The sequence below is a fragment of the Lutjanus erythropterus genome, chromosome 21 (assembly GCF_056507025.1).
Source record: "Lutjanus erythropterus isolate fLutEry1 chromosome 21, fLutEry1.hap2, whole genome shotgun sequence".
NCBI classification, from domain to species: Eukaryota; Metazoa; Chordata; class Actinopteri; order Lutjaniformes; family Lutjanidae; genus Lutjanus; species Lutjanus erythropterus.
The window spans coordinates 29,979,238-30,005,545 of NC_139337.1; the positions used below are offsets into that span (position 1 = coordinate 29,979,238).

Genomic DNA, 26,308 nt, shown 5'->3' on the forward strand with positions numbered 1-26,308 from the left:
GTGCTTTTGCTGGACAGCAGCACCACAGGCTCTCGTTCTGCTGTCTGTCCTCCAGCATGTTGGCTGCTCTGTCGCAACCGTTCTCCAAATGGTGCATTTAATGTTCACTAACGCCTGGTATTCTCAGGCATTCATGTCATGTTGGATTGACTGCAGATGTGACACACTGACTTTGGAAAATAATCATTCACATCAGCATCCAAACAGCAGAAATATGGGATTATTTCTCATAGCTCGCCGTCTGTCTTCCATGTGATTGTGGTGAACACTGAGGCAAAAACCCATTGATGCTCAAGAACACATAAACCAAAATGATCAGTTATATTGACTGAAGGAGAGCTGGAAGCATCGCTGGGTTTAAAAAATGAGCCTGAAGTTTCATTCTTCATTTCGGAAACAGTAGTTTGACAAAAAAAATTCTTAACTTAAAAGGGACAGTTTGGATAATTTGAGGTTGAGTTGTATGAGGTTCTTAGTCAGTGTATTACCTGCAGTAGACGGAGGTCGACACGCACCCCAGTTTGAAGACGCAGCAGGAGCGCTGGTGTAGAAAGCTAAGCAATGTGCTGCTGTGGACAGGATCAGCAGCAACACCACCTAAAAGAAAAGTCAAATGTCACTCTCTCCAAACCAACCAAATTCCTTTGACAAAATCACAAAAAAAAAGAAGTGTGTATGTGGCAACACTGTGCCAGAGTTAAGTCTGTAGACCAGGAGATCTTTGTAACACGACGATATTTTATTTAAAATGGTTCTGTGCCTGTTCAGGCCAACAAACTTCTGTTTCCCAGGTTAAGAATGAACCCTCATCCAGTTTCAGCAACTTAACATCAGTGTTGTTTTTTCCAATATGACATGAACGCAGCATTCACTGTAGCACTTCTGTAAATATTACAACACTTTTTCCTTTCCTTTTTAATTTCTTGTTTTTTCTACGAATGTATAAACTTTCTTTAAATGTTTTTTTCAGTGTTTGCATCCACAAAGATGACTGTGGGAAACGTTTAATGTAAACTCCAGAACCAAACGTGATGTAGCATGGATTATTTGTGCTCTTTGACACAAATCTGGACGTTAACCTGAGACAAAATGCAGTAAATGAAGCAGCCGGTACCTTTTGTTCTGCCTCCGTACGGAAACATCCACCTGCAGGCAGTCCTCTGTGTCAGCTGGACCTCCAACACCTGAGAGGAATCAGGAAGCACACCTGCACACAAATCAGGCTGTAGACAATTAAAGGGACAGTTCACCCCAAAATCAAAAGTACACGTTTATTCCTCTTACCTGTGGAGTCCCATCCAAAATAATCTAGATGGACAAACAGCACTACAGGCAGAGAAGGGAAGTACTTCAATTAAATGTATTTAAAATATGCAGAGAATTCTTGTTGTAGAAAAAAAAAATTAACAAAAATTCCTTTCAGAGTATTTGTGTATTTGAAATATTTAAAATATATTATTTAATGCAGTTTTATCCACAAATAAGACACATTATCATCAGGTGTAAACTGCAACACGATACAGAAACTCATTTCTACAGATTCTGTTGTCTTTTGGATGTTTTAAACTAAATTTTTTTTTACATGTTTCTCCTTTAAAGTCAGCTCCATGAGGCTACTAAATATTTATATCAATATTTAAATAAATTTCCTCATTTTGATACATTTATTGAGGAAGTATTTGTAATTTGTAACAATCTGATGTATTTGTGCCCATCTGTGACTTCAGATAACAGGGAAAATGTCTTTTATTTTTTATTTTGGGGTGAAGTGTCCCTTAAAGAAAAAAATTGAACTGTTTGTCAGATTGACCAAATGTGAATGTAAATAACCAGGAGTTTTTGTATGTAAATATGTCAAATAAAGACACTGTAAAATGAACTTATGACACCTTTGGTGGTGTTTCGATTGCAGAACACTTAATTCACCGAACATCTCAAATTCATCAGGGTATATAAGATTGTTTCTAGGTGTCTTCAATGATCAGATTGTTTACAGGGTTTCTGCAGGTTTCAACAGGTTACATTTAAATCTTTTTAATCTATTTCATCTCCATACTGGCAAAAAACTACAAGTTTACATTAGTAGTTATTGGTTCCATGTTTATTTTAAATGTGAGCAATAAAAATCTTCCCAAAAAACACATATAAAAGTGAGGCTGAAGTTAATGCAACTTTATAAAATAAAAAATCATTATTTAAGATATTTTAAGGCCCAAAATTCAGATTATTGGATATTAGGCTTAATACAGAGCTGCAGAAACCCTGTAAAACCACACTGTATTCTGATTGGTCAGTTATGACATTCTGAGGTTTGTTATTTCTAAATAGACCACTGCCACAAAAAACAGACCGTTTCTATGAATGCAGCTGTAATCACAGAGCAATAAAACCATTTAAATTAATATTTTTATGTCAAATTAGTAACTAACCATGTAATAAGCAGGATAATGTAAAGTGAGCTGGTCCTGCATCACCGTCTCAAAAATGACCCATGCATTGTGCTGTATGCTTTCTATAAATTAATTAAGCCATTAAAAAAAAGTGTTGCCACAAGGGGACAAAAGAGCAGATCAAAACAGGATAGAAGAAACCTGTACTTACTGGATTACTTGACAGCTACGTGGTTGTTTTGTCCAGCCGGTGCTCATTAATTACTGCAAAATGAAGCTCTATGCTGCCCTCTTGTGTCCTTCAGCAGTACAAGCACAGGCAGAAACATGAGGTTTCAGAGGGACACAAATAATCACACAACACTGTGTAAGTTTTTGATTTTCTTTCTTTTTTGTGGAAATATGTTACAGTTATATTACAGGTATTTAAATGCCCCGAGGGAGAACAAAAACCGTTTGGAGACACCAGAAAACTAACACTAAGAAGGAGACAGCAACTTAACTGAGACAGAAAAAAGTCCAGACTGGATTGACAGACTTGACAGGCAGAGCGGGCCGAACAGACGCCCAACACGTAACCTATGTTAGGAGACGTCCAATAAATACTGCAAATGTTGTTAACGCAACTTATTAAAAAAAAAAAAAAAAAACAGAACAAAAGACAGGAAAGGAAAACTGGTGTGCTCTCCTTCTTGAGTCCTTTGTGGGATTTAGCAGCATGTGTGTAGCTTCCAGAAACCAAAAAAAAAACCTTGTGAATAAGAATGTGCAGGGCCTGCACTCAACCAGTTTTTAAACACAAGTAAGAAGAAAATATGATGGGTTAAGCAGTGTGTGTGCCGGTGTGAAAGTCGGAAAAGTGCTTAATACAAGAGGACACAAATGATTAAACAGGGTAAATAATCAGGGATAGGACTTTTGTCTTCCACCGACCAAAACAGCTGGTTGACTCCATAATTTCACCAGTTTTATATATGTTTTTCAGTAGGTAGTACTTGTTGAGAGTATTACCTACAGTAGGAGAGGCAGAGAGGGTCACCAGCCTGGAAGCCAAACAATGAGCTGCTGTGGGCAGGGACAGCAGCAAAAAAAAAGATTATAAAAGGGTCCATCTTAAGAAATTAAAAAGTTAACAGCTTAACTTTGCCATCAGACAGCTTTTTCCAACAGGAAACCACTGTTATATCAGCCAAATATCACTCTCTCCAAACCAACCAAACTCCATAGGCACAATCAGTAATTTTGCCTCACAGAACGCAGGAGTTGTTGATCTACCGCTGCCTCGTACCGGTAGTTTGTTTGTGCTATTGTGTGACTTTAGTGTTTCAAAAGGTTATTTCAGACTCACCAAATTCACACAATAACACCAACAAACTAACAGACTGAGGTTGTGGTAGACCAAAAACATCTGTGTTCTGAGAGGTGAAACTACTGATTTTGCCTAAGGAGGGTTTGGAGACAGTGACATCTGGCATATTTAAAGGTGGTTTCCCGTTGGAAAAGCATGTCTGATGGCAAAGTAAAGTGGCGAAAATATTCTACATACAGTGTACACTTAAAGTGATATTGACTTTTTTTAGGTGGACTTTTTTCACGTGGATAAAATACCTTTTGTTGCTCACTGTCCGCAGCTGTTCATTGCTTAGCTCCTGTGCTGGTGACCTCCAGCTACTGACCATCAACAAGTATGGTTACATCTCGTCAGGGGTCTTTGATCGTCATCTACTCAATTGAGTGTCTTATTTCTAGTGGTCAGAGCAGAGTTTACAAAATACAATCTACCTTTTCACCTGTGTGTAAACATTCTGGTTGAATGCAGGTCTGCTCCTGCACCGGCGGCTTCCATTGTTTTTTTTTTTAAATGTAACTTATAAAATATATCATAAAATGTCTTCTTAAATGGAAACTCATATGTCCATGTACAAAAAGTTCTTTCTTTTATATAAATTACACCAGTCTCTTATGATGATGATGATGTCTCCGGTTCCTGCTAATAAGGTTCATCTCCAAACCAAACCCTTCCCCTCATACATACGCTCTCACATGCACGCACACACACGCACACATACACTCACACACACAGAGGCGTGTGACCGTGGTCAACACTCCCAACGTAGCTACACAACATGCTCTACACATTACCCATAGTAGAGAAGAAAACAAAAAAAAGAAACTCTATTCCCACTGAAATGAAATCTCTGCACATACAGTAACGCTACATCTCTCTTTCTTCTTCCTTCTTCTCTTCACACTGCATCTGTATGCAAGACCACAAGCATGGTGCAGTTTCGGGCGATGGACGGAGGGCCACTCCTCAGCCTCAGCTGGTGACCCTCGCTATCGCCTGTCACTGTAGCTGCCTTGTTCTGGCTCCGCCACCCACCGCGGGTCCCTGGCACGCCCAGATGGATAACGCCCAGCTGGCGGGCGGGGCGGGGAATGTGCATGACGACTGACCGGAGGAGGGGCGGGACCTCAGCAGTCAAACCGCATCTCCAGTGAATCGTCAAAGCCCCTGTTGTCGTGTCCCGCCCCCGACAGGAAGGTGGCCGTGACGGGGGCCCCTGTTGCTGTGGTGACGTTGAGAAGGGTGTTGCCGGGGGAGCTGGTGGCCGGGCTACGGAGGGCCGCCGCGGTGATACTGGTGAGGTTGATGCCCAGCGTGAGACGAGTCTGTTCCAGAGCTTTCTCTGGCACGGCGAAGGCTTCCAGCTTCTTCTCTCCATTAGCCATGTAGGAGTTCTGGCAGCCGCGGCAGATACAGTCCAGACACGCCTACGAGAGACAAACATAATTAATAACAACATCAGAGCTGCAACAATTAATCAATTGGTTGAAAACTTTTAAATTTACTGCCAACTATTTTAATAATCAATTGGTCTGAGTAATTTTTTAAGAAGACAAATGCACACTTTTCAAGCAACTTTACACCCCTAATTCTGAATAAACTATAAATCTTAATGTTGCTGTTAGTTAAGAAATGTTAGTTTTCTTTGATTTCTTTATAATAACAGATATTTGTGGTGTAAGTTTTATCTGTATGTGCGTTGTGTGTGTGTGTGTGTGTGTGTGTGTGTGTGTGTGTGTGTGTGTGTGTGTGTGTGTGTGTGTGTGTGTGTGTGTGAGATTCTAAAGAAAAGAAAATCACCATGAAAGTTGCTGCCGTGGTTTAAAAGGTTTAGAAACCACCACTTTGGCAGTCTAGCTTCCCTAACAGCCAAAGCTCTTTATGACTGTATCAACAATATTTCAACTCTATGCAAGAATCCCAGGGAAACAAATGGGTCATAAAACTACCCTGCAATGTAAACAAACACAATCAGTTAAATGTAATGAGCCCCCAGGCGGGCATTAGTTTGTTAGTATATGTGTTGTGAGTCATTGAGATAAAGATTTCGATATATTTCCTAACATTAGCAGTTGCGAGAGCAGCATCAGCTCAACACTGGATGAAAACAGCAGACTGTGGGGGAGGTGGACGGAGGGCTTTATGCTGTAATTAAAGAAGCTGAGACAGGATCAGTGTTGTTCTCACCTTGCGGTTGGAGTAGCAGGGGCAGCGCTGCCCCCTACAGGTCAACACCGAGGGGTTCTGTGTGGCTCGGCCACACTTGCAGCCCTTCTTCTCCACGGGCTTCTTATACAGTGGCTTCGAGGGGCTGGGTGGGTGTGTCAGGGGGTGCGCGTGGGGGTGCGGGGGTACTCTGTCACGGGGTTGTGCACGGGGCTTGGGGGCCCCTTGCCTGGCCTTGGTGTAAGCCTTCTTGGGGCCACCATGGTGCTCCACAGTCTTTTTCAGGGCCTTGTTGGTGACGAGCACAGTCTTGCCCACCTTGGGGGGCCCGCCATTAGGCACCGGAGCCAGGTGTGGGTGGGGTGGGGCTGCAGGGAACTTGGGCTCCTGTTTGGTTGTGGCACCGGGGTTAGGGTGATGGGGGGAACTGTTGGCACCGAGGGGAGGCCCTCGTAAGAGGCTGGAGATAGGGAGGGGCTGCACCTTCTCGCTGTCGCTCTCTGAACGGGAGCGTTTGCGGTGGTACCGAGGGGGGACGTGGGGGATGACCGTGGAGGGCTGAGGGGGAGGCTGCAGGGAGGGCTGCGGGTGAGGTTGGAGGGGCCGAGGGCTGTTCTCTGGGGGGAGAGAGGGGATGAGGCGGGAGGAGTCGGGGCCAGCTGGACAGTGAGGCCCGTTGAGGCTGGACTGATGTACGGAGGGGGGGCAGTCAGGCTGGGGGGTGGGCTCAGGGGTGCGGTCGGGGTCAGTGTCCGTCTCCAGAGTCCTGAGCACCTCCTCAACACTCAACAACAACGGCCCCCCGCCATGTTTAAGGTCGTCCCCAAAAGTGCTGATGTCACAAAGCCCCGCCTCCCCAGTCCCAGTGACGCTCACACACACGGGAATCTCCTCCGAAAAGCTCTCCTGCTTTGAAACACCTCCACCTGTTTCTATGGTGATGGGTTGTAGAGCATCCGAACTAACCAGGCCGTTACAGTCATGCAGCCCGTTTACACTGATGGGGCTCGGCTCCTCTGCCTTGAGCTCCTTTGTGGGTGGAGCTTCATCAGGCTGTGCCAACTCCGACGTGGAGGCCGTCTGCGACACACCAACTGGATCTGTAATGTCCTCCACCTCTGGCTCGCTCTCAGCCAGCGTCAGGCCCTCATTGAGGATGGCCTGGAGGTCAGGTGAGTTGCTGGCAGCGCTAGCTATGTGTGGTGCGAGCGGAGACTGGGTGATGTAGAGACAGAGCTTCCTGTAACAGTGGACAAGCAAGGACAGCTGCCGGTTTTCCTCAAAGCGGGAATAGTCCTTACACCAACTACAGGACGGCTTCAGCTGCATCCTCTGACCTTTACAGCCTCGACAGACGTAGTGCTGACATGATGAGTCGGTGGGAGCGATGGGGTCCTGCAGCAGGTTACCTGAACAGAGGAAAAAAGAGCAAATATGTAAAACAAGTAAGCTGCATAAGTGATATTAAGCTGATTTTTAGGTGGACCTTTATGTGGCTAAAACATAGCCTTTGCTGCTAACCCTGTCCGTAGCAGTTCATTGTTTAGCATCTGTGCTAGTGATCCTCTCTGTTGGCCTCTACTGTGAGTAACACACTGACTATTGATAAGTACCTGATACAACCTAGGGCTGGGCGATATGATATATAAATGATACCCTATGATGATCTTGTAGAATATGATGTGTTGCTGTAGATTAAACCAACTTTAAACATCTCCAAAATGACTTTTAATAATTAATCATCAGTAACGTGGATATAATAACTAAGTGCATAATGGCAAATAACAGAACAACCACAACAGTCTGGATAAGTTAAGAAATCACATCACTTTACTGTAATGCAGTGTTCAAAACCAGGAGAAGACAACACATGACAATATTATTTTATATCAATATATTGCTCAGCCCTAAAACAGACCTGCATTAAATAATCTTAAACAATCCCTTTAAAATTATTTAGGATTTACACTTGATAGCTTCCTCATTTGCTGAGTGTTGATAGCTTCCTCAACTGATATTTGTAAACCTGAGTGGTGCCTGGCAACTCGCCAGACTGAATGACAACCGCTCTTTGAGAGGGGCTTCCTTAGCAACGCTGGTCGCTAGGGAGTGCAGCTGCAGATAGGAGAAAAGGATGAAGGTGCATTCATGAGAAACAACCGACCTTACACACACTCTGCACTGCCTGTCTGATAAATCCCACGTAACTGCAGAAAGTCTATATTTAACACGATGTATGGACTGCCTTCGTATCGATCTATTATTTATACAGTCGAGGTGGAGGAGCAATCAATATCTGTGTGTAATGAAGCTCCTCTTCTTTTCAGTACTCCTGCAATCACAGCAACACAAATATCTCCTTTACCTCAAGAGGTATTCCCTCCATATATCCACTTACTTTGGCTAAGGGAGAGTTAATGCATTATGTATGAGCAGTGAAAACCGTGCATTGAATATACAACCAAAATAAATCAAAGATGACGTTTATTTATGACCTAACATAAGCAGACTAACCACAGAAAGGCTCTCATGCTTGAATTACAGCCTATTACAGTGTATTCTTTCTTGTACAGTAGCAGCTACTGATGACTGGGTATGAACACTGTGAAGTTGTCCCTCTTTTTTTCTCTGCTTCTTTAATATTTCTGTCCATATATTTTACCGTGTGGTGTATTTGGGGATGAGGGGGGTGAGAAAGAGATTAGGTGCATAATATCCTGTATGTGGAAGGGCTGTTATTCAACACGATAAACAGAGAAACGCCCCGATGCTGCCAAACAGCACACAGAGGGGGGTGTGTCATGATGGGTGTAGCTGTGAATTATGAGGCGTTCAGGGCGCTACGGAAACTGCACTTTCGCGTTGTATACAAGTCTAATCGTTCAAACCTATATTCTCTGAGCTTATGCAGAAAGCCCCATCACAGGGTATTATTATGCCATTGGGTTATTATTATCCATGCATTAAGTCTAAGCAGTATTTTACTGCTGCAGGTGGTTTGGGTCATAATATTTATTTTATTCCTTTTTAGGTAAGCTTAAAATTGTATTGATAGATTACTGTACAACATTCGCAAACATTTTCCTTTAATTCTAATATATATAAAGTGATGCACTTTTAAGGCAAACAGTCACAAAGAAATCCCAACATACACCAGTTCATGACATTATTTTGAAGCACTACAGAATGAAAATAAATAAACAAACAATATTATCTAGGCTTGACTAGATATGAAAACATTTTTACATTTCGTTTTATGGGTAGGACTCTGTATATTTCATCCGTTTTCTTAATTCAGACTAAGTACATACATATACTTTGCTCTATTTATGTTTTTTAATTTATATTTATTTGTTATGATTAAAATAGTGGTGAAAGTTTACTGATCCAATAACCTGATATAATTTTAAACAAAAAAGTTGATTGTTAACCCGTAAAATATCCTGTCTCCCTTACACATTGCTGTCACAAGGGTACACTACATTTGAGGGGTGCGTGTGTGTGTGTTTATGTGTATATTCTGTATTCTGAATACAAATTATTGACCAATGTAGTTTGTTTGTTTTTTCATGTTTAATAACATTAACAAAGCCAAAAATATCCAGCCTGGGTTGAGCCCTCATCAAGACTATGTTGATCTGCAATGCCATATTTATGTGGCATAAAATAATTTTGAAGAACCAGCACACCTATTTGTGTTTATAAACAATGTTGTGAAAATGACTGTAAATCCCATTTTAACTGCAATTCTTTGATTGTTTACACAATAACTTTTATTTTAGAAATATTAACACACTCATTCATGAATGTTAGGTACGACAAATTCTATTGTCAATATCAGATTACTACAGTTAGTTTTCACAACTGTCACAGTGCCGATTCAGATATTTCCGACTGCACTTGAAAGCAGCATTTTTTAAAGGTTCGCTCCCACTGCGAGCACAGCTGACAACAACGCACGTTACCGATAACATCTCCCGTTAATACACTGCTTCACACGGGTATATTATTATCACATTTAAAAAAAATAAATAAATGAATAACTTACCACAGACCAAGCAGGACAGGGACTGTCGGAAAAACGGCAGCAGCTTGCAGAGCTCCGCCAGGGCCCGGGGGTCTCGGGGGTCGCACTGCAGCACCGACCGACTCGCAGACACGTACAGAGAGGTCGCATTCACCGGGTTCATCTCAGCCAACTGTCCCGGGGCTCCGGTCCGTTAAAGATGAAGTAATTGGTTAAAAGTCACACGATAATAACACAAACAAACTAACCGATGGAGGCAGCGGCGGAGCAGCGACTCCCGTGTTGTTCTGCGAGCTACAATTACAGTTTTTCTCTGAGGAGTCTGGTGGCTTTGAAGAGAGCATAGATGGATGCAACTGCCTCAGATCCACGTCGGTAAATCCCACATATATAGCAGTCTACGCAGGGAGCAATCGAGGTTACTCATCCCAAGTCACATCCAATCCATCCTCAATGTGGAGCTCTGAAAGTACTGCTGCTTCTCACACAGAGGCCGAGCATGCATATAAACGTCGGTTCATCCAAGTCGGTTCGGTTTGTTTCCATACAATCCACCGTGAGTTATGATTAGAGAAAAAAGCATCGTGTGGCGATCTTTTCCTCCATCAGTGGCCTTTTGTAACGTTACTTACAGCTGGTTAGCTAGCGGCAGCAGCAGATTCAAACAGGGGCTTTCGTGACAAAGTGCTCCGCTTTGCGATGCTTTCCCCCGATAAATCCATAGTCCGCTCCATATGCATGCTCGTCCCGGGTGTTCACGTCCATACCAGTGCTGGGATCACACAATGCATTTATTATCTGACACCGAGGCTGCAGCGGTGGCTCCTGTTTGGCTCGGCGGTGCAGCCCCAGCAGGCTCGTTATGGTTGTGTTATTGTTCGCGGAGATTCAAGGCGGCTCGAAAACAAAACAGGCCGCCCCGGCGTGAAAAGCTCCTCTGTGGAGGGAAACGACAACAGCTGCGCGTCGATAACAAGGGAGATAGGTGATGGAGAGGAGGTGGTTATAAAAACAAAAAATATTTCGAAGCTCCGACGCTTCTGTCGGTGTAAAGAAAAATAAACCAGCCGAAGCACCGGGCTCTGGTGACAGTGCTAGCCGTCTGAGCTGCACCGGGAAGCCGGCTACAAAAGCAGGCCGCTTCCCTCTTCTCGGGATTAGCGGGAGTCTCTCGTTCTCGTTGGTCGCCTCGGTGGGAATGTAGCAGGAAAACCGAGGGTTTAGGCGATATTATGTCCTCCTGCAGCTTTTAGTAGACCTCTAAAGTGTCAGTGAAGATCAAAAGTGAATTAAATCCCTATTTGTGTACCTTGCTATCGTTAGCCGCCGAGTATTCCTCATACGTCCCGTCGCTTTTCCACACACAAACAAGGGGGCGCTGTGACTCAGGTCTCGCGAGAACACACGTAACGCGGTTAATTTAAAAAAAACAATGGCAGTCGTGTTTAGAAGGGAACCCTAGACCTGCGAAAGATCTCGCGAGAGTAATCATTCTAACCCAAATCATGACCTCCCCTTAACCCTAACCAAGTGTTTTCTGCCCCAAAAGCTATAAAAAAAATTTTATCCACAGCATTTACACATTCTAAAATATAACTGTTTTGTACAAGGTGCACATTAAACTTATAACACGTACAAATCTCGCGAGAGTTTTACAAATAAAGGGTTGCCTCTAGATACGTACCGAAAAATACATCCAAGGCTGTGGAAGCCCATTTCCGCAGTTAAAATAAATAATTTTCCCATGGTAAATCATTATTATGAGAGAAAAAGTCATAGTTGTAAGATAAAAAGTCGAAATTGTGACAAATGTGTTAAAAATGTTGAAATTTGAGATAAAAGTAGACATTTTGACATAAAAACTCGCAATCATTAGACAACAAAAGTGAAAATTATGAGTTTAAAAGTTTTTACTGTGTGAAAATGGTGGAATGTGCAAAATATTGATCAAAGGATGTGAAAATGTTCATTGTATAATTTATGAAGAATATGTGCAAAGATAATAATCCAAACAATGGGTTAATGCTATACACTGAGACAGTTTTCTTTGTCTAATGTAATAGTAAACTGAATAATTGTGGTTGTTCCTCTAGTCAAACAACACAAGCAATTTTATGACACCAAATTCAGCTTTGAAGAATTTACATTTTATAGAACTATTAATTCATTAATGATTAAAAAATAATTAGTCGATAATTAAAACGCTCCCATTTGATATATTTATACTGATTGATTGCAAAGAGACCATCAACATCTACAATGCCATATTTATCTGGCCTGTTCTCTTATATTCATTTTATCTTATTAAGCTAATAATTCACATGCATGAGGTCATTAATTGTTTTCTAAAAACAACCAGCCTGTTTGTGTTCATAAACCATGTTGTTGAAATGATTATAAGTTCTAATTGCCTTTTTTGTACTGTTATACAATACCTTCGCATTTAGAAATACTGTCGCAATATGCCCACTCATTTATGAATGTATCATATGACAAGTTGCTCAGTCACTGTTTTCACTCTCAGATGACACCATCAGTCAGTTTCACAACTTTCACAACTGTCAGAGCACGTTTTCTGTGAAGACAGTTTAACACCTCTTTCAAACCAGGCAGTTTAGGACAATTTAGAATCAGTCTCCCAAACCGGATGTCTTAGTGAAGACGTAGTGCATTTTGGAGATGAAACCACAGCGAGGTGCTGTCTGGGAACAAGCAGGCTGAACAAAGAAGGAGGGAAAAAGGGGAACAGAGAACTCATCATGGAAGTCTTTGGTAAATTCTGTTAATCTGTAAAAAAAAAAAAAAAAGCTCCACACCCACACAAATACCCACTTACAGGAAAGGTGACAGGCCAACATGATGCAAACACACTGATACCACATATCAATGCTCCCGCTCTGCTCTTATCTCTCTTCCTCTTTTTTGTCCTCATCATTACTGTGGTCACACACAGAGGCTTGAGGCTCATGACCAGCAGGGACTTCCCAATCTGAGGGATAAAAATACCTCACATTTCCCTCTATATGTTGCTTTTGCATTCAGTTACAGCTGCGGCGATTAACCAGTTTATCAATTAGATGACTGACAGGAAATTAAGCAGTGACTGTTTTGATATTTTTGATAAATAATTAATTGTTTCGATCATTTTTCAAGCAAAAAAAAGCCAAAAAAAAATCCTCAGATTTTAGCTTCTCAAACTTAGGGATTTGCTTGTGTTTTGGACATTTGGAAAGATAAAACAAGCAAACTGAGGACATGAATCTGGGTTTGGAGAAACTGTAAATTAATCTGGAGAAAATAATCAGCAGATTAATCGATAATTATAATAAGCCCTACATATAATATGAAAATAAACATTTTCAAAAGATTAAACTAATCTTATTTAATTTAATCACACTGAAGTTGATTAATTAGCTGTATTTCAGAAAGTCACAGCTGTGATAAGTCTTTGAAGCTACCTGGTTAAACAAACAGAAATGATACACAGGAAAATTCAAATTCATGTCTAAAACTGCAATCAAAAACATCTATTTCAAGTGATAAAGTTTCTCTAAACCTTCATATATTTTTTTTATTATTAAAGACTTGCATTCACATGTTTTAACAACCAACTCCATTTGATGAAGAGCATGAGATGTGGAAAAAGCTAGTAAGTAAACCTTTGACTACAAGTTTAAAGGGATATAAATGTGGTGAGAATATTTCGGATGCAGCTGCATTCCATGTATGTGAGTAATTCCTCTTTTATGGTTTTCAGCAGCTTCTCACACCAACATGACTCTTGTTGAGGTTATTATGGTAACAGAGGATGCTAAGAATAGTCTGTCAGTCCATGAGGATTATTCATAGTGTGTCTCTGACTTTGAGTGATTCCCCTCTTCTTACTCACACAAAATACGAGGAAACTAGGAAGCTGTTCTGATATCCTGCCCACTCAAATAATTAATGCAATCAGCACTGGCAATGAGATCATTTAAGAATTCATTAAAAAATACTGTATCTATGTCAACATAGTTGCAGGGTTGCCACACATTTTCACCGACAAAATTGCAAAATCTTTCCATGACCTTTCAAGAAGCCATGATAAAAATGTCTATGACCATTCACAATCTATTTTTACAGGATGAGAACTGTATTACACAGACCTGTTCCTGCACTGTAGTGTATTTTACTACAAATGTCAATTACTGTATGAAAATTGAAAAGTAACCTTTTTCAGTCTCTCTGTTTGTTATGTTATTATTCACTTGAAATACTTATTTTATAGAGATACAGTTAGTGGGGGTGATATGACTATATATGTATGTATATATATATATATATATATATATATATATATATACATATATATATATATATATATATATATATATATATATATATATATATATATATATATATATATATATATATACAATTTGGTTTTGGTTCTGCGACCTGGATATTGCGCCCAACTTATATCAGTCTGGCACACTTGAAGTTGTTTCCTGTAAATCTTGTGTATATTTTGTGAATGTAAGTCAATCCCTGCAATGAGTCTGATGATCAACACTGGGCACCCAATAGTCTGATTTGTAATGGATTACTGTTTACTTTTGGATTACTCAAAAGCATCAAGTGTAATGTTCCCTTTTAATTTTTTCTCAACTAGGATGAAAAGTAATTTTTTTCCCTTTCTTATAGTTGCACATAGGCTCTACCCAGAGGCTAAATTGCACATAAGAGTTGGAGGTAATAAATACGATTACTGTTACTGTCAATCTTTGTAATTTGGAGAAGAAGAGTCGAACAAATGTACATATTTACGGACTTCCTCAGTTAATCTGGTCCATGTTTGTTCAGCTCACAAAGGAGCAGCAGGAAATGCAATGCTTCCAAGTGGACCAATCAAAACTCGACGCAGACAACATGCGCTCAAATACTTGTAATGTGAAATGCAAAGCTGTTTAGACTCTAGCTTCAGCTAACGTTAAGCACGCCTGCAGCTAGAGTCTAACTTTTAGCCCTCCTTGGACAATAAAACTTTAAGTGAGACATTGACAACTTTGTGAACATCTTCGAGGAATCAGGTTCTCTGGTTGGATAAGTTGTTGTTGCAGATAACCAGACTTTGTTCATTGTCTTGGTTGGCTCAGCATTTCTACAAGCGTTAACCAACGCTCAGCCTCCAGCTGCAGTCGAAAGCCCGTACCTACATGATATTTAACACGCTAAAACAGTATGTGAGATTTATAGACCCTTTTACAGCCGGTAACAGATGTAGTGGTCTCTTTCAGTCGTCCAGACTAGTTATCAAGCTGCAAATGTTGAATTAAACATTCTACCAGCAACAAATTCACCAAAATGTCTGTTTGTTGCGTATACAATACAGTTTCAGAGCAATCAGCGCTGTCTATGGCTGTATGCTGTTAAACGTGTTTACTGGACTGAGGATCTGATCAAAACTGCTTGTCTTGACTGACAAGCTGCTGTGCTCCGCCATACTTTCGTTGCCAAACCACGGACACAGCTTGCTCATTGTTTACGAGCTGTAAATCTGTACATCTGAAACCTTAATATGAACCACATAATATTCCTGAACACTACTAGCAGGGAAATATTACACAAACACTATGGTTGACAAGAGGAAAATCACGTGTGCTTCGTTTGAGGCATAAACTTGAAACCGTTAAAAGGTGCAGGTATCGGTATCAGTCACCCTCAAGCTCACAAGGGCCCCAGAAAACACCTCACAGATTTATCACTAACAAACTTTTTCATAATTAATTATAAACACAGCACGTCTTTGTCTAAGGCCCCACAACGACTAAATCTGGCCCTCGTATCGGTACCATATTGCAGGTATAAGTCGCTGCTGTTGAGTTTTGATTTTAACATCGGTGAAATGTGACTGTCAGATAACAGTAAACCACAGAAAGGGCAACAACACCACCGAAGAAGATGAGCCCCACTCCAACACCTCACTGAACTTGAACATATATGGACATGATGGATAAACTCTTCTACCCTCTGGGTGTGTGTGAGTCTCAGTCCCCGTCACTGCAGCACACTTATTTCCATCCTCGCAACATTGCTCATGACATCGAAAGGTTCCTCTTTTTTGCATGGAGCTCCAGTATTTAAGATGACACCTCTCTGGTGCATTCATCATTAAATCTCGGTGAACAACTGAATAAAGAAGCTGTTTCCAGAGTCAGTGTTTGGTGCCGTGCAGTGTCTGAAGATGTGGACGAGTCTCTCTGCCAGCCGCTGGATTTGTCTGCTCACCCTGGTGGTGGTGATGCTCTTCTTTGCCTCACAAGGTAAAACTGAGCTCATGCTTGAATGTTGTCCTCTGCTTTATGTGAAGGAAACTTTCTGTAACAATAGAAGGTAAGGATTTAATATTTAGTTCAACCAGCAATAAGAAAGGTTTTGCTTTATTATATAATTATGAAGTAAATGTTGATTGCACAGTGTAACTCCATATAAATTTCACTTACCTCTTCAGTGAACAGGTTTATGTTTTCTTTCAAATTTCCAAAATTGTGTTGATCGTTTCTTCGTCAAACTTTGGAAACAAATGCATCTCTGTGCTGAATAACAGACATAACCAATGAATAGGCTGGTTAGCGAGTGGATTAAGGTTATCGAAGGGCTGGATTTGGCCCACAGGCCAAAAACCATACAGGCCTGTGCTCGGCTCTGAGGAGAACCAAAAGCAACTGTTTTAACTTTAATTTATCACTCAGTCAACCAAGAGAAATGATCTTTCAAGCAAAAATGACAAATATTTGGCACTTAAATTTCGGAATTTGAAGCTTTTCCTAACCTTCCTAGAAAATGCAACAAGTTTCTTTGACTACTATGAAAATAATGAAAACTAAAGGGCACTTGGAGACCACAGACCAAGTCCACAGCTTAATGTCCTCTCACACTATGTTAACAAAAGTAAAAAAAAAGTTCATGGAAAACTGCCCCATGACTTGGATCTACATCAGAATTTAATGGGTTCTTTCTTGGCCCATGTTAAACTTTTCTACCAACTTTCATGAAATTCGGTTCAGCAGCTTTTCTGTGATCCTGCGGACAAACAGACAAACAAACAACATGGGAACATAACCTCCTCGGTGAAGGTAATTAGCTGCAGCACTTACAGGATAAATGAAATAGCAAAAAATCTGATCTTAATAAAAAATGGGCTTTGATTTAATCACAGTGATTAAGGACTAATGCAACTGTAATCCATTATAAAGATCAATATCTCACAGTTTTAAAAGAAATGCTAAGTATTGCATGAGGACTTTATTATGTTTTGCTCAAGTCAGTATAAAGTGCCACACAAAAGGAGGATCAGCTAAACCATGTTTATGACCTCTGACCTTTTTATTAAAGGAAATTCTAAATTAAAATAAAGACCATCTGCCTACACTAATAATATTTGATTCGGTCATCACAAAGCAGCTTTTCAGGGAAGTGCAACTATGATTACAGTCAGTCTTGCTGTAAGAATATTTCATGGGTCCTCCCAGTGCATATAAGGTCACCCTTACTTTATCAGTGACTAAATAATGACTGATGTAATGCTGAATAATGACAGTCTTTGCTCTCTTTCTGTGTGTGTGTGTGTGTGTGTGTGGGTGGTGTTGCAGTGGATTCCTACGCCCCAAACATTCTGGCTTTGCCCTGCTGTAACAACGTCAGCTCCAGGAAGATCGAACGGATCAAAGACTGTTACGAGCAGAAACCACGAGACGGCTGCAACCGGCACGCCTTCCTGTACGCACGGCACACTTTGAACACTTTGTCCACTGTTGGCATCAACCTGGAACATAAAGAAATACTGTATTATGACATTCTTCAGCTTTGTTTAGGTCTAATTTAGCTGCAGGAGGGGCTGTACTCAAGTTAAAAATGAATTTAAAATAACCAAACATTCAGGTAAAAATATGCCTCTAATTGTCTTGTGTCTCTGTTTCCAGGGTTATAACCAGGAAGAACAAACAGTGGTGCGTCAATCCAAATGCTGCGTGGCTCAAAGACAAGATCGAGAAGGTGAGAATCAGACGTCGATCAGTCATACAAAGCAGCAAACTAAATGAAGTCTGGATTCATGTGTTTAAAGCCAAAGTAGGTTGATTATCTTCAGTAATAATTTAGATGAAAATAAACTGCTAAGTTCTGAGAGATTGCATTCCCTCTCTATCCCTCACATTGGTTTGGTCCACTATCAAACTATATTTAAAATATGAATCAAGCAATTAGCGATAAATAAGAGTTATTCAGACCATCAGGGAAAAAGCGAATAATATATAAACCTCTTATTTTGTGATTTATTCCCATGCATGCTTCCATCTCAGTCAGCACTCCTCTGACAGCAGCAGCACAGCGTCTCTCCTCCTCTGCTCACACTTTGCCTGAAATATCCGCTCTTATTTATAGGTCTGGAAAATGAAAATTGTTTCTAAGTAAAATTTTGCCAAGCTGCTTTACTTAGAAACTACGTTGGTTTTACTTGCATCTACAGAACGTGGATTTTAACAAACTAAATCAAAAAGAAATCTAAAAAGCATGAACTTTCCCACTAAAGTCTGGACCAGAGAAAGTCAAGTTTGAACTGTTAAACTAATTTGCTTTAATGTACTAGAACAATTTTTAACTGGTGATGAAACATTGTCAGTTTATTACTGATGCCTCATAAGCAAACGAGATAATCTGCGAGAAAATTGTCCGTTTCGGTGTCCTAAATAGCCGCCACTTCTCAGTGAAATCAGATGAAACAAACCTGTGTTTACATTTACCTAATAAAAGTTACAATGAGTAGTATGCTAGCCAGTTAAAAAGAAGCAGGAGACCTTTATTTATTTATTTTATTTTTATTTAGACATTGGTTGGTCCAAGTACTCTAAGAAGCTATAAACAAACAGACCAAAAAGTCAATTTCTCAGTACATCACATTAAGAAGTATTTCCTGTTTTTTATGGACTAATTGTACATTTATCTCCTTTAACTTTTCCCTCTTCCTCTCCACTCTGCAGGGAAAACTGAACTGTCCTCCTGATTTGGAGTTAGTAAACGCCGTCCAGCGTGTTGCTGTGGCGTGATCAAAACGTCCCGGCAAAGCAGCTCCTCAGCTCATTCCCCGCTGATTCATTATTTATTTCTTTTAAACAGATATCTATTTAAAATGTAAGTTATTTTTGTATTAACTTTTATAAAGCTTTTAAAACATAATTTTATGGCATTATTTTGTAAATTGGTCAGAAACAGTTGTGGCAGCATTGTTCTTTTTGAACATGGAGCCAAAAATAAATCATGTTAAATGGATTTAAAACGGGACTGACTCTTGTTTTTCTTCATGTATGATGACGTCTGTGCTGACTCAGTGTCACATTTTATTAAGATAATAATTTAAGAGTTATAAATTTAGATGAGTTAAATGAAAACATAATCTGAGCTTTTCTAGATTTAAAAAGTAAAATATTATGTCAAACTATACAGGCTAAAGCCACAGGAAAAATTAAGGAGACTTCACGATGAGACAAGGACAAGTTAGCAGCTAAGGAGGTAAAGACACAGGATTAAATTCACTGCAGGAAGGGAGAGAATAACAAGACGCAGGTGAGAGAAAGGAAATCAAGGACAGGTGAAAATAATCATTGATCAAAAACAGCGGGAAAACGGACAAAAAACAGGAAGTAAAAACAACAAAGACACACAAGGGAAGACACAGCAAAATAAAACAGGAAGTAAGTATAAAAAAAACATAAAAATAACACTTAATGGTCTAAATCAGTTTTCCCCAACCCTGGTCCTCAGAGCTCACTGCCCTGCATGTTTTAGATGTTTCCCTGCTCCAACACACCTGATTCAAATGATCAGGTTGTTGTCAGGCTTCTGCAGAGGCTTGATGACGAGCTGATCAAACAAGCTGTTGACTCTCAGAAACTTGTCTTCTGATTCTGTTGTGGTTTTGGGTCTGCTAGACCTCTTCCTGTCACAGTTTCCCCCAGTTTCTGAGTGCCTTTTAATGGTGAAGGAAACTGTACTCACTGACACCTTGACTTTCTTCGCTATTTCTCTGTAGGAAAGACCCGTATTTTTAAGTGTTACGATGGTCTGTCTCTCTTCTTGTTAATTGCCTTGTTTATTGCCATTTTTATAGCAGCACACTACTTTCTGCAGTACAATACTGTTCAAATAATGCTCATGAGGGTATGGTACCACAGTGTGTTCCAACACTACTTTTATGCAGATAGAGGGGGTTGTAAGGAATCAAGAAAGGCTGGGACACCTGTAGGAATTGGAAGCACCAACTTTCAAGGCTTGATCAACCTCCATTGCTGCAGAACACCTTTAAGTTAACCCATTTCTTGTTCCCTGAAAAAGGCCATTTTGTATAATTCTGAAATGTACATTTTTTTCAGTTTTGGGTAGCCTTAACATTTTTTTTAACCTCTGGCAGTTCACCACTTACCTTTGTACCATTTCAAGTGATTCATTGCACTTGAACTGCTTGAATTTCAATAAAAAACTGGAAAAATTGGGGTGTTTGACCTTTTAACCAGTAGTGTATCTCTACACTTTGATTGGGTGTTCACATACTTTTTTGTGTACAACCAATCCAAACATATATGGACATACAAACTACACCATCTTCTGTGTGTCTGATAAAAAAAAAAAAGGTTCCTCTTTTAGTGTGAAGCTGCAGTACAATATAAGATCATACCTATCCGGCTCGTAACTGAAAAACAGAGTTACAGCTCAGATCCAGAGTCAGTTTGCAGCGTTTGAAGATGTGGATGAGTCTCTCCGCCAGCCGCTGGATTGGTCTGCTCACCCTGGCCGGGGTGATGCTCATCTGTGCATCTCAAGGTACGGCTCCGCTCGTATGCATTAACTGGACTGTAGAACAATCCCTGGTCATGAATTTAGAAAGGGAATCTCTCTTACTTTAAACTTATTTTCATCATAAAAAAAAAACACTTGTTGTGAGCAGATTCATGTAGGAACTACTTAATGATTGATGGAAAGTATGATAAACAATTTAATTTGAATCTCATTCCTCATTATGTGTCTGCACTTCTGAAATTAAACCTACACAGATGATGGTATTCCTGCATACTGACTGTATTTCTGTCTCTCTCTATGTGTGTTGGTCTGTCACAGCAAAGAGAAATACAAATCAACCCTGCTGTTATGGAGGCAACTTGTGGATAAAAGGACCAATCGAGTCCGAGTGCCTCATACAGAGCGCACGAGGCAGCTGCATAAGTGCCTACCTGTAAGCATAATTTATAAATATGTTTATATGCTCATCTGTCTCTTTACAGTGTCATTTATTCTGCAAAAAAAAAAGAAAGTGTGAAAATGATGCAAGAACATCGCTCAGTGACAAACGTCTACTTCGTCCACTGTGGCATTCATCCAGAAATGAAAAATGTTCATTAAATGGCTTAAATGGCTTTTTGGTTTAATTCTGTACACAACCAATTACACAAACACGCTGCACTACTGGATCCCGGAGCTTCGAATCAGGTGCAAATCTCTCTGAAATGACAAATGTTTGATTCACAACTCTGACGATCATGATAACAGACGAAACCTGAGGCGTACTCAAATTCAAAATGGCCACGCTGGAGCTAATGCTGAGTTAGAGGTGTTTTGGAGACGAGCATCAGTCCAATGAAGGTCAGGTAACAAAAATGTCTTATTGGTTTACTCCTGTGTTTCCTGTTTCCAGGGTGAAACCTGTCGGGGGGTGGTGGCGGTGTATCAAAAAAGACTCCCCCTGGATACAAAGGAAGATAGACAAGGTGAGAATCAAGAGTGCAGCCAAGACAGTGGCTCTGCATGCTAACATGCTCACAGTGACAACGCTGAAAATGATCTTAATTTAGTGTGTTAGCTCATTAATATTTACTGCAGCTGAGGCTGATGAGATGTTTTGCAGGTATTGAACAAATTAAATGAAAAGTCAGAAGATCGGCAAAGTTCTTACAGTTCGTTCTGTGGGGAACATGAATGTCTGCGCCAAATTTCATGGAAATCCATCTAACAGTTGTCCAGATATTTTACTCAAAACCCCAAATGTCACAACTAATCCGAAGAAACCATCTTTTGGCAAAATATATATGATCCAGATGATCCAGATGTTTTGGCTTCACTTTTGGAGAACATGTCATGTTGTCCATGTTCTCATACAGTCAATGATGCAGATGCACAGAGCTTATCTAAGGTAACACAAAGCAAAGTGTAGTGTGTTCACATACAAAATGCATTATTCTGAGCTGGAGAATTACATTTTTTAAGCTTGCAGGATGAAAAATGATGTTAAATTAATTTTCACTCAATCTGAAGCTATGCAATGAAAAGTTTAATAAACTAAATGCAAAAAAAAACAAACAAAAAAAAACATTCCCACTACCGTTTAAACGAAAAAAAGTGAAGTGAAGCAGTCAAAATACTTTTGAATTTGAATTATTACTCATGTAGAGGATTGGATCTATTGTATGTTTGCTGAAAAATATTCATTTTTAAGTATAAAGGGGATCTTTTTTTTCTTGACTGTATTTTAATATGAATCTGCACTAATAGATAATAATGTCTCCTGTTTAGCAAACTTAAAATAAGATTTAAGTTAAACCTTTCTGACTGAACCAGTCTTTAGAATATATTATTAAAAGTACTCTGACAAGCGAGTCTACAAGTATGTTGTCAAGTTTCATATATTTCAGGAACTTCTCTGTCTGATTGCACGTCTCTGTTTCTCTCTTCTCTCTCTCTCCACCACAGGGAGAAATAGTCTGTATTGATGAATTTTCCATCCTATCACGGTTCTGAAGTCCCGGTGAGGACGATGCAGCGTCACTAAAGCATGTCTGTTATACAACTTCTGTGACAATCTTCTGAAAAATTTACCAAAACTGTAATAGAAATGTTTTTGGAATTGAACCTGGAACCAAGAATAAATCCTCTTAAATTAGTTTAAAATGCAGCTGACTCTTGTTTTTTTTTTGTGTTTGTTTGTTGTGTTTACTCCAGCTACTTACAGTTTCATATAGAATATATAGCCAAAAGTAAGTGGACACCCTGACAAATCTGTCCTGGGAATTCATGAAACAAACAGGAACCTTTTTATTTTACAATTTGGTCGTCAAAAACAATTCAGTTAATGTAAAGTGAATCGGTCAGTATAACACATGAAACAATTAAAAAGGCAATTATCAGCAAGTGTTCACCGGTAATAATTGTTTGCAACACACAAGTGACTATAATGAGAGCAGTTTGCATGTAAAAAGCACATATAAATATCTCATTTTCATGCATAATATCAGATAAACATAAACTGCTCCCACTAGAGACAGAATTAACAGCATATTCAGCTCTTTAAGAAAGAAATACACATTTATGGGATGAGAATTATCCTCCTCAAAAGAACAAAGGATCATCACACACAGTTCAGTCTTCTCCGTCACTAACAGCCTCATTTATCCCATCGTACAACACTGGCACATCTGCCCCTCCTTCCTTGCAAAAAGTGTTATTTTCATTGTGAATTAGAAAATAGTTGAAGGGCCACGCACCTCACAGGGGACAGGGGACGTGATCTGACACTGATACAGAGAGTCAAAGTCAAAGTCCCGCCACTTCCAGTTTGAGAGAGTTACATACATTCACCTGCAGGATTTACAGGAACAACACAATAAATTCACCTGCGTGTCCGTGCACAGTGCAGGTACACTCATTCACGCTGGATTTATTAGATGTTATCTGTTGTCACCTGCAGGTGGCTGCAGTCCAGCATAACCAGCATCACACATGAATAAAATAATAATAATAACTAAAGCTGCATGATTTGGTGAAAATATCATACTGTGATTATTCTGACTGAAATTGTGTTATATGACATGATTAGTGAGAATGGTAATTTTTGTATCACAATTTTAATTTTTTACTGAAAAAAAAAGAATAAAATTGAGATGATGGGACATTTGTTTGAGTCTTTAACCTGAAGAACAAGATTTTTAGACCAGGGTATCTTTACAGCGCTACAGTGCTCCATTATAATGCTGATTCTTACACTTTTATCCTCGGTTTGGTGATTTCGATAATATTGCATCCCCTAATAATTAGTTTAACTTGTCTTTTTTTTTTTTTTTTTTGCAAATTTTTAATTATTTTGATGCTGGCACTGATGTGAATAAAGATATGAATGTTAGGCAACAGTGAACCAGAGAAACTACAGCATCACCACTGAGGAGGACAAACAAAGATCTGAGATAAACAACTGATCTGAACATATATGGACACCAACATCAAACACAACAAGTGTCACTCATGATAACAGTGGTTCCTCTTTTTAGCGTGAAGCTGCAGAATATGAGATCACACCCCTCTGGAGTCTGATTGACAAAAAGCCACTTGCAGCTGAGATCTGGAGTCAGTGCCTGGTGCCCTGCAGCGTCTGAAGATGTGGATGAGTCTCTCTGCCAGCCGCTGGATGTTCCCGCTCACCCTGGCCATGGTGGTGATCTTCTCTGCATCACAAGGTAAATCTGACCTCATGCTAACAAAAATACTGATCTTTCATGTAATCATGGGTCTGTAAGCTGCTCATTATGTGTGTTTAAAAAGGAAATAATGCGGACATGCTCGCGTGCTTGCAAATATTTCCAAATAAATATACGTTTTTACTGAATAATGACAATCTCTCATCTTTCTCTCTCACAGGTCAGCAAAGGATGATACAACACCCCTGCTGTCCTGGAGGCCAGGCGAAAGAGGTTGAAGACATCCAGGGATGCTGGAAAGAGGAAGGCTGCGAACTCAATCACTATTTGTAAGTGTGCTCTGAAAATATCTTTGAACATGCATAAATCTTAAATAAATCTCTCCTCTCTATAATGAGCAAGTATCTCCGCTGTGTGGTTAATGTTTAACACAAGGTGTTCCAGAAATAAGACTCACATTTAGGTGAGAATAAAGATGCCTTATTGTTTTATTCCCACATTTCCTCTTTCTAGGATTAAAACCAGCAACAACAAGGTGATCTGTGTCAAACCAAATGCCAAGTGGATCAAAACACTGCTCAAGGAGGTAAGAAGGAGCAATTAGATGGTGACATGCAACAGTTAGAAGGTTTGAAGAATGGAAAATGTATGTAAAATCTAAGTTCATAAAAATGTACATGTAAATAAAATACATAAAGTCAAGGATTTTAGGTTAATTATTTTTTGGGTGTGTGTTTTGTTTTGCTTTGTCATTAGTGTAGAAGTCTAGAAGTGTATATTGCAAATGTTGAGAAATCTAATCAAATCTTATTTTAAAATATATGTGGAAAATATCTGCAAAATGTTTACACATTCCCTTTTTTCTCTCCATCTTTTCCCCTCAGGGAGCTCTGGCCTGTAAGCCAATGTTCTCAAAATTAGGAAGATTTGAAGTCCTGGATAAATATGACATGGAGTAACAAAAACGATGCAGCAAAGGAGCGACTGAGATCGATTTCTGCTGATTTACTTCTCATCGCTTTTACCGAGACATCGATTAAAGTTGCAGCTATTTTTCAACAAGATTTTTTTTTTTTTTACAGCTTTAAAAGCATTTTTGGTTTTATCTTCGCTGCTGTTTTCTGCTTTCTCTATTGGAAATGAACCTACAAGAACAAATAAATCAGATTAAATGTTTTTAAAACGTGTCTGAATCTTGATTTCTACATGTTTAGAGCAGGAGTGCAGAACTGGCTTTGCATGAATGGGGATTTCTGTGCTGAGTGTGAGAAATAAAAGTGGAAACATGAGTGGAATCGATGAATAATCAGTCGGTTATTCTTAGCTGTCTGAGCCTGTGACCACATCCTCGTATGTGTGTGCACGTGTACGTATATATACATGTGTTTTATTATTGGTGTGTTTATGTTTAAAACTTGGGACATTCCCCTCCTCACCCTGAACTGTCTCAAAACACAGACTTGATAAAACGAAGGCCAATAATTTGAGATAATGTTCAAGAACATTCAAGAAAAATCTACTTTTTAATGACGATGTTGTGATAAGGTGGCAGGCAGCAGACAGATGTTTCCTTCAGGAGGTGGTAGAGACCAAAAACAGAGCTGAAAGAGGGTGAATATTGGACATCAGGAGGCCTGAAACACAACTAAAACATGAATGATATTTTGATTATTTGAAATTTGGTTTATTGATAACCAGTGTGTTACCTACAGAAGAGGCCAGTTGACAAGACCCCAGTTTGCAGAAGCAGCCAGAGTAACTTTTAAATAAAATAAATGACCCAAAACGATTAAAATCGATGCCGATTAACTTAATAATAGATTAAATATTGCAGCTCAAAGTGTCATGTATTATGCATTTTTATTTTTCTTCTTTATTTTAGCAG

At 39.7% G+C, this 26,308-nt stretch overlaps 2 protein-coding genes and 1 long non-coding RNA gene across 3 annotated transcripts; 2 read left to right on the forward strand and 1 right to left on the reverse strand.

The window, feature by feature from the left end:
* Positions 1-4,415: 4,415 nt before the first annotated feature.
* msl2b (MSL complex subunit 2b) lies at positions 4,416-11,314 on the reverse strand. Its single transcript, XM_084747108.1, has 3 exons — positions 9,953-11,314; positions 5,926-7,313; positions 4,416-5,165 (listed from the first exon to the last, which is right to left on the reverse strand). The coding sequence occupies exons 1-3, from the start codon at positions 10,092-10,094 to the stop codon at positions 4,866-4,868; spliced, it is 1,830 nt and encodes a 609-aa protein (XP_084603234.1). The 5' UTR covers positions 10,095-11,314; the 3' UTR covers positions 4,416-4,865.
* Positions 11,315-16,035: 4,721 nt separating this feature from the next.
* Positions 16,036-19,241, forward strand: LOC146307817 (C-C motif chemokine 3-like). The gene is made up of 4 exons (XM_084747592.1): positions 16,036-16,233; positions 17,563-17,689; positions 17,893-17,965; positions 18,949-19,241. The coding sequence occupies exons 1-4, from the start codon at positions 16,155-16,157 to the stop codon at positions 19,012-19,014; spliced, it is 345 nt and encodes a 114-aa protein (XP_084603718.1). The 5' UTR covers positions 16,036-16,154; the 3' UTR covers positions 19,015-19,241.
* Positions 19,242-21,041: 1,800 nt separating this feature from the next.
* On the forward strand, positions 21,042-22,901 carry LOC146307818 (uncharacterized). Its single transcript, XR_014772755.1, has 3 exons — positions 21,042-21,194; positions 21,654-21,726; positions 22,706-22,901. It is a non-coding gene; the product is annotated as an uncharacterized LOC146307818 (long non-coding RNA).
* The last annotated feature ends 3,407 nt before the right edge of the window (positions 22,902-26,308 follow it).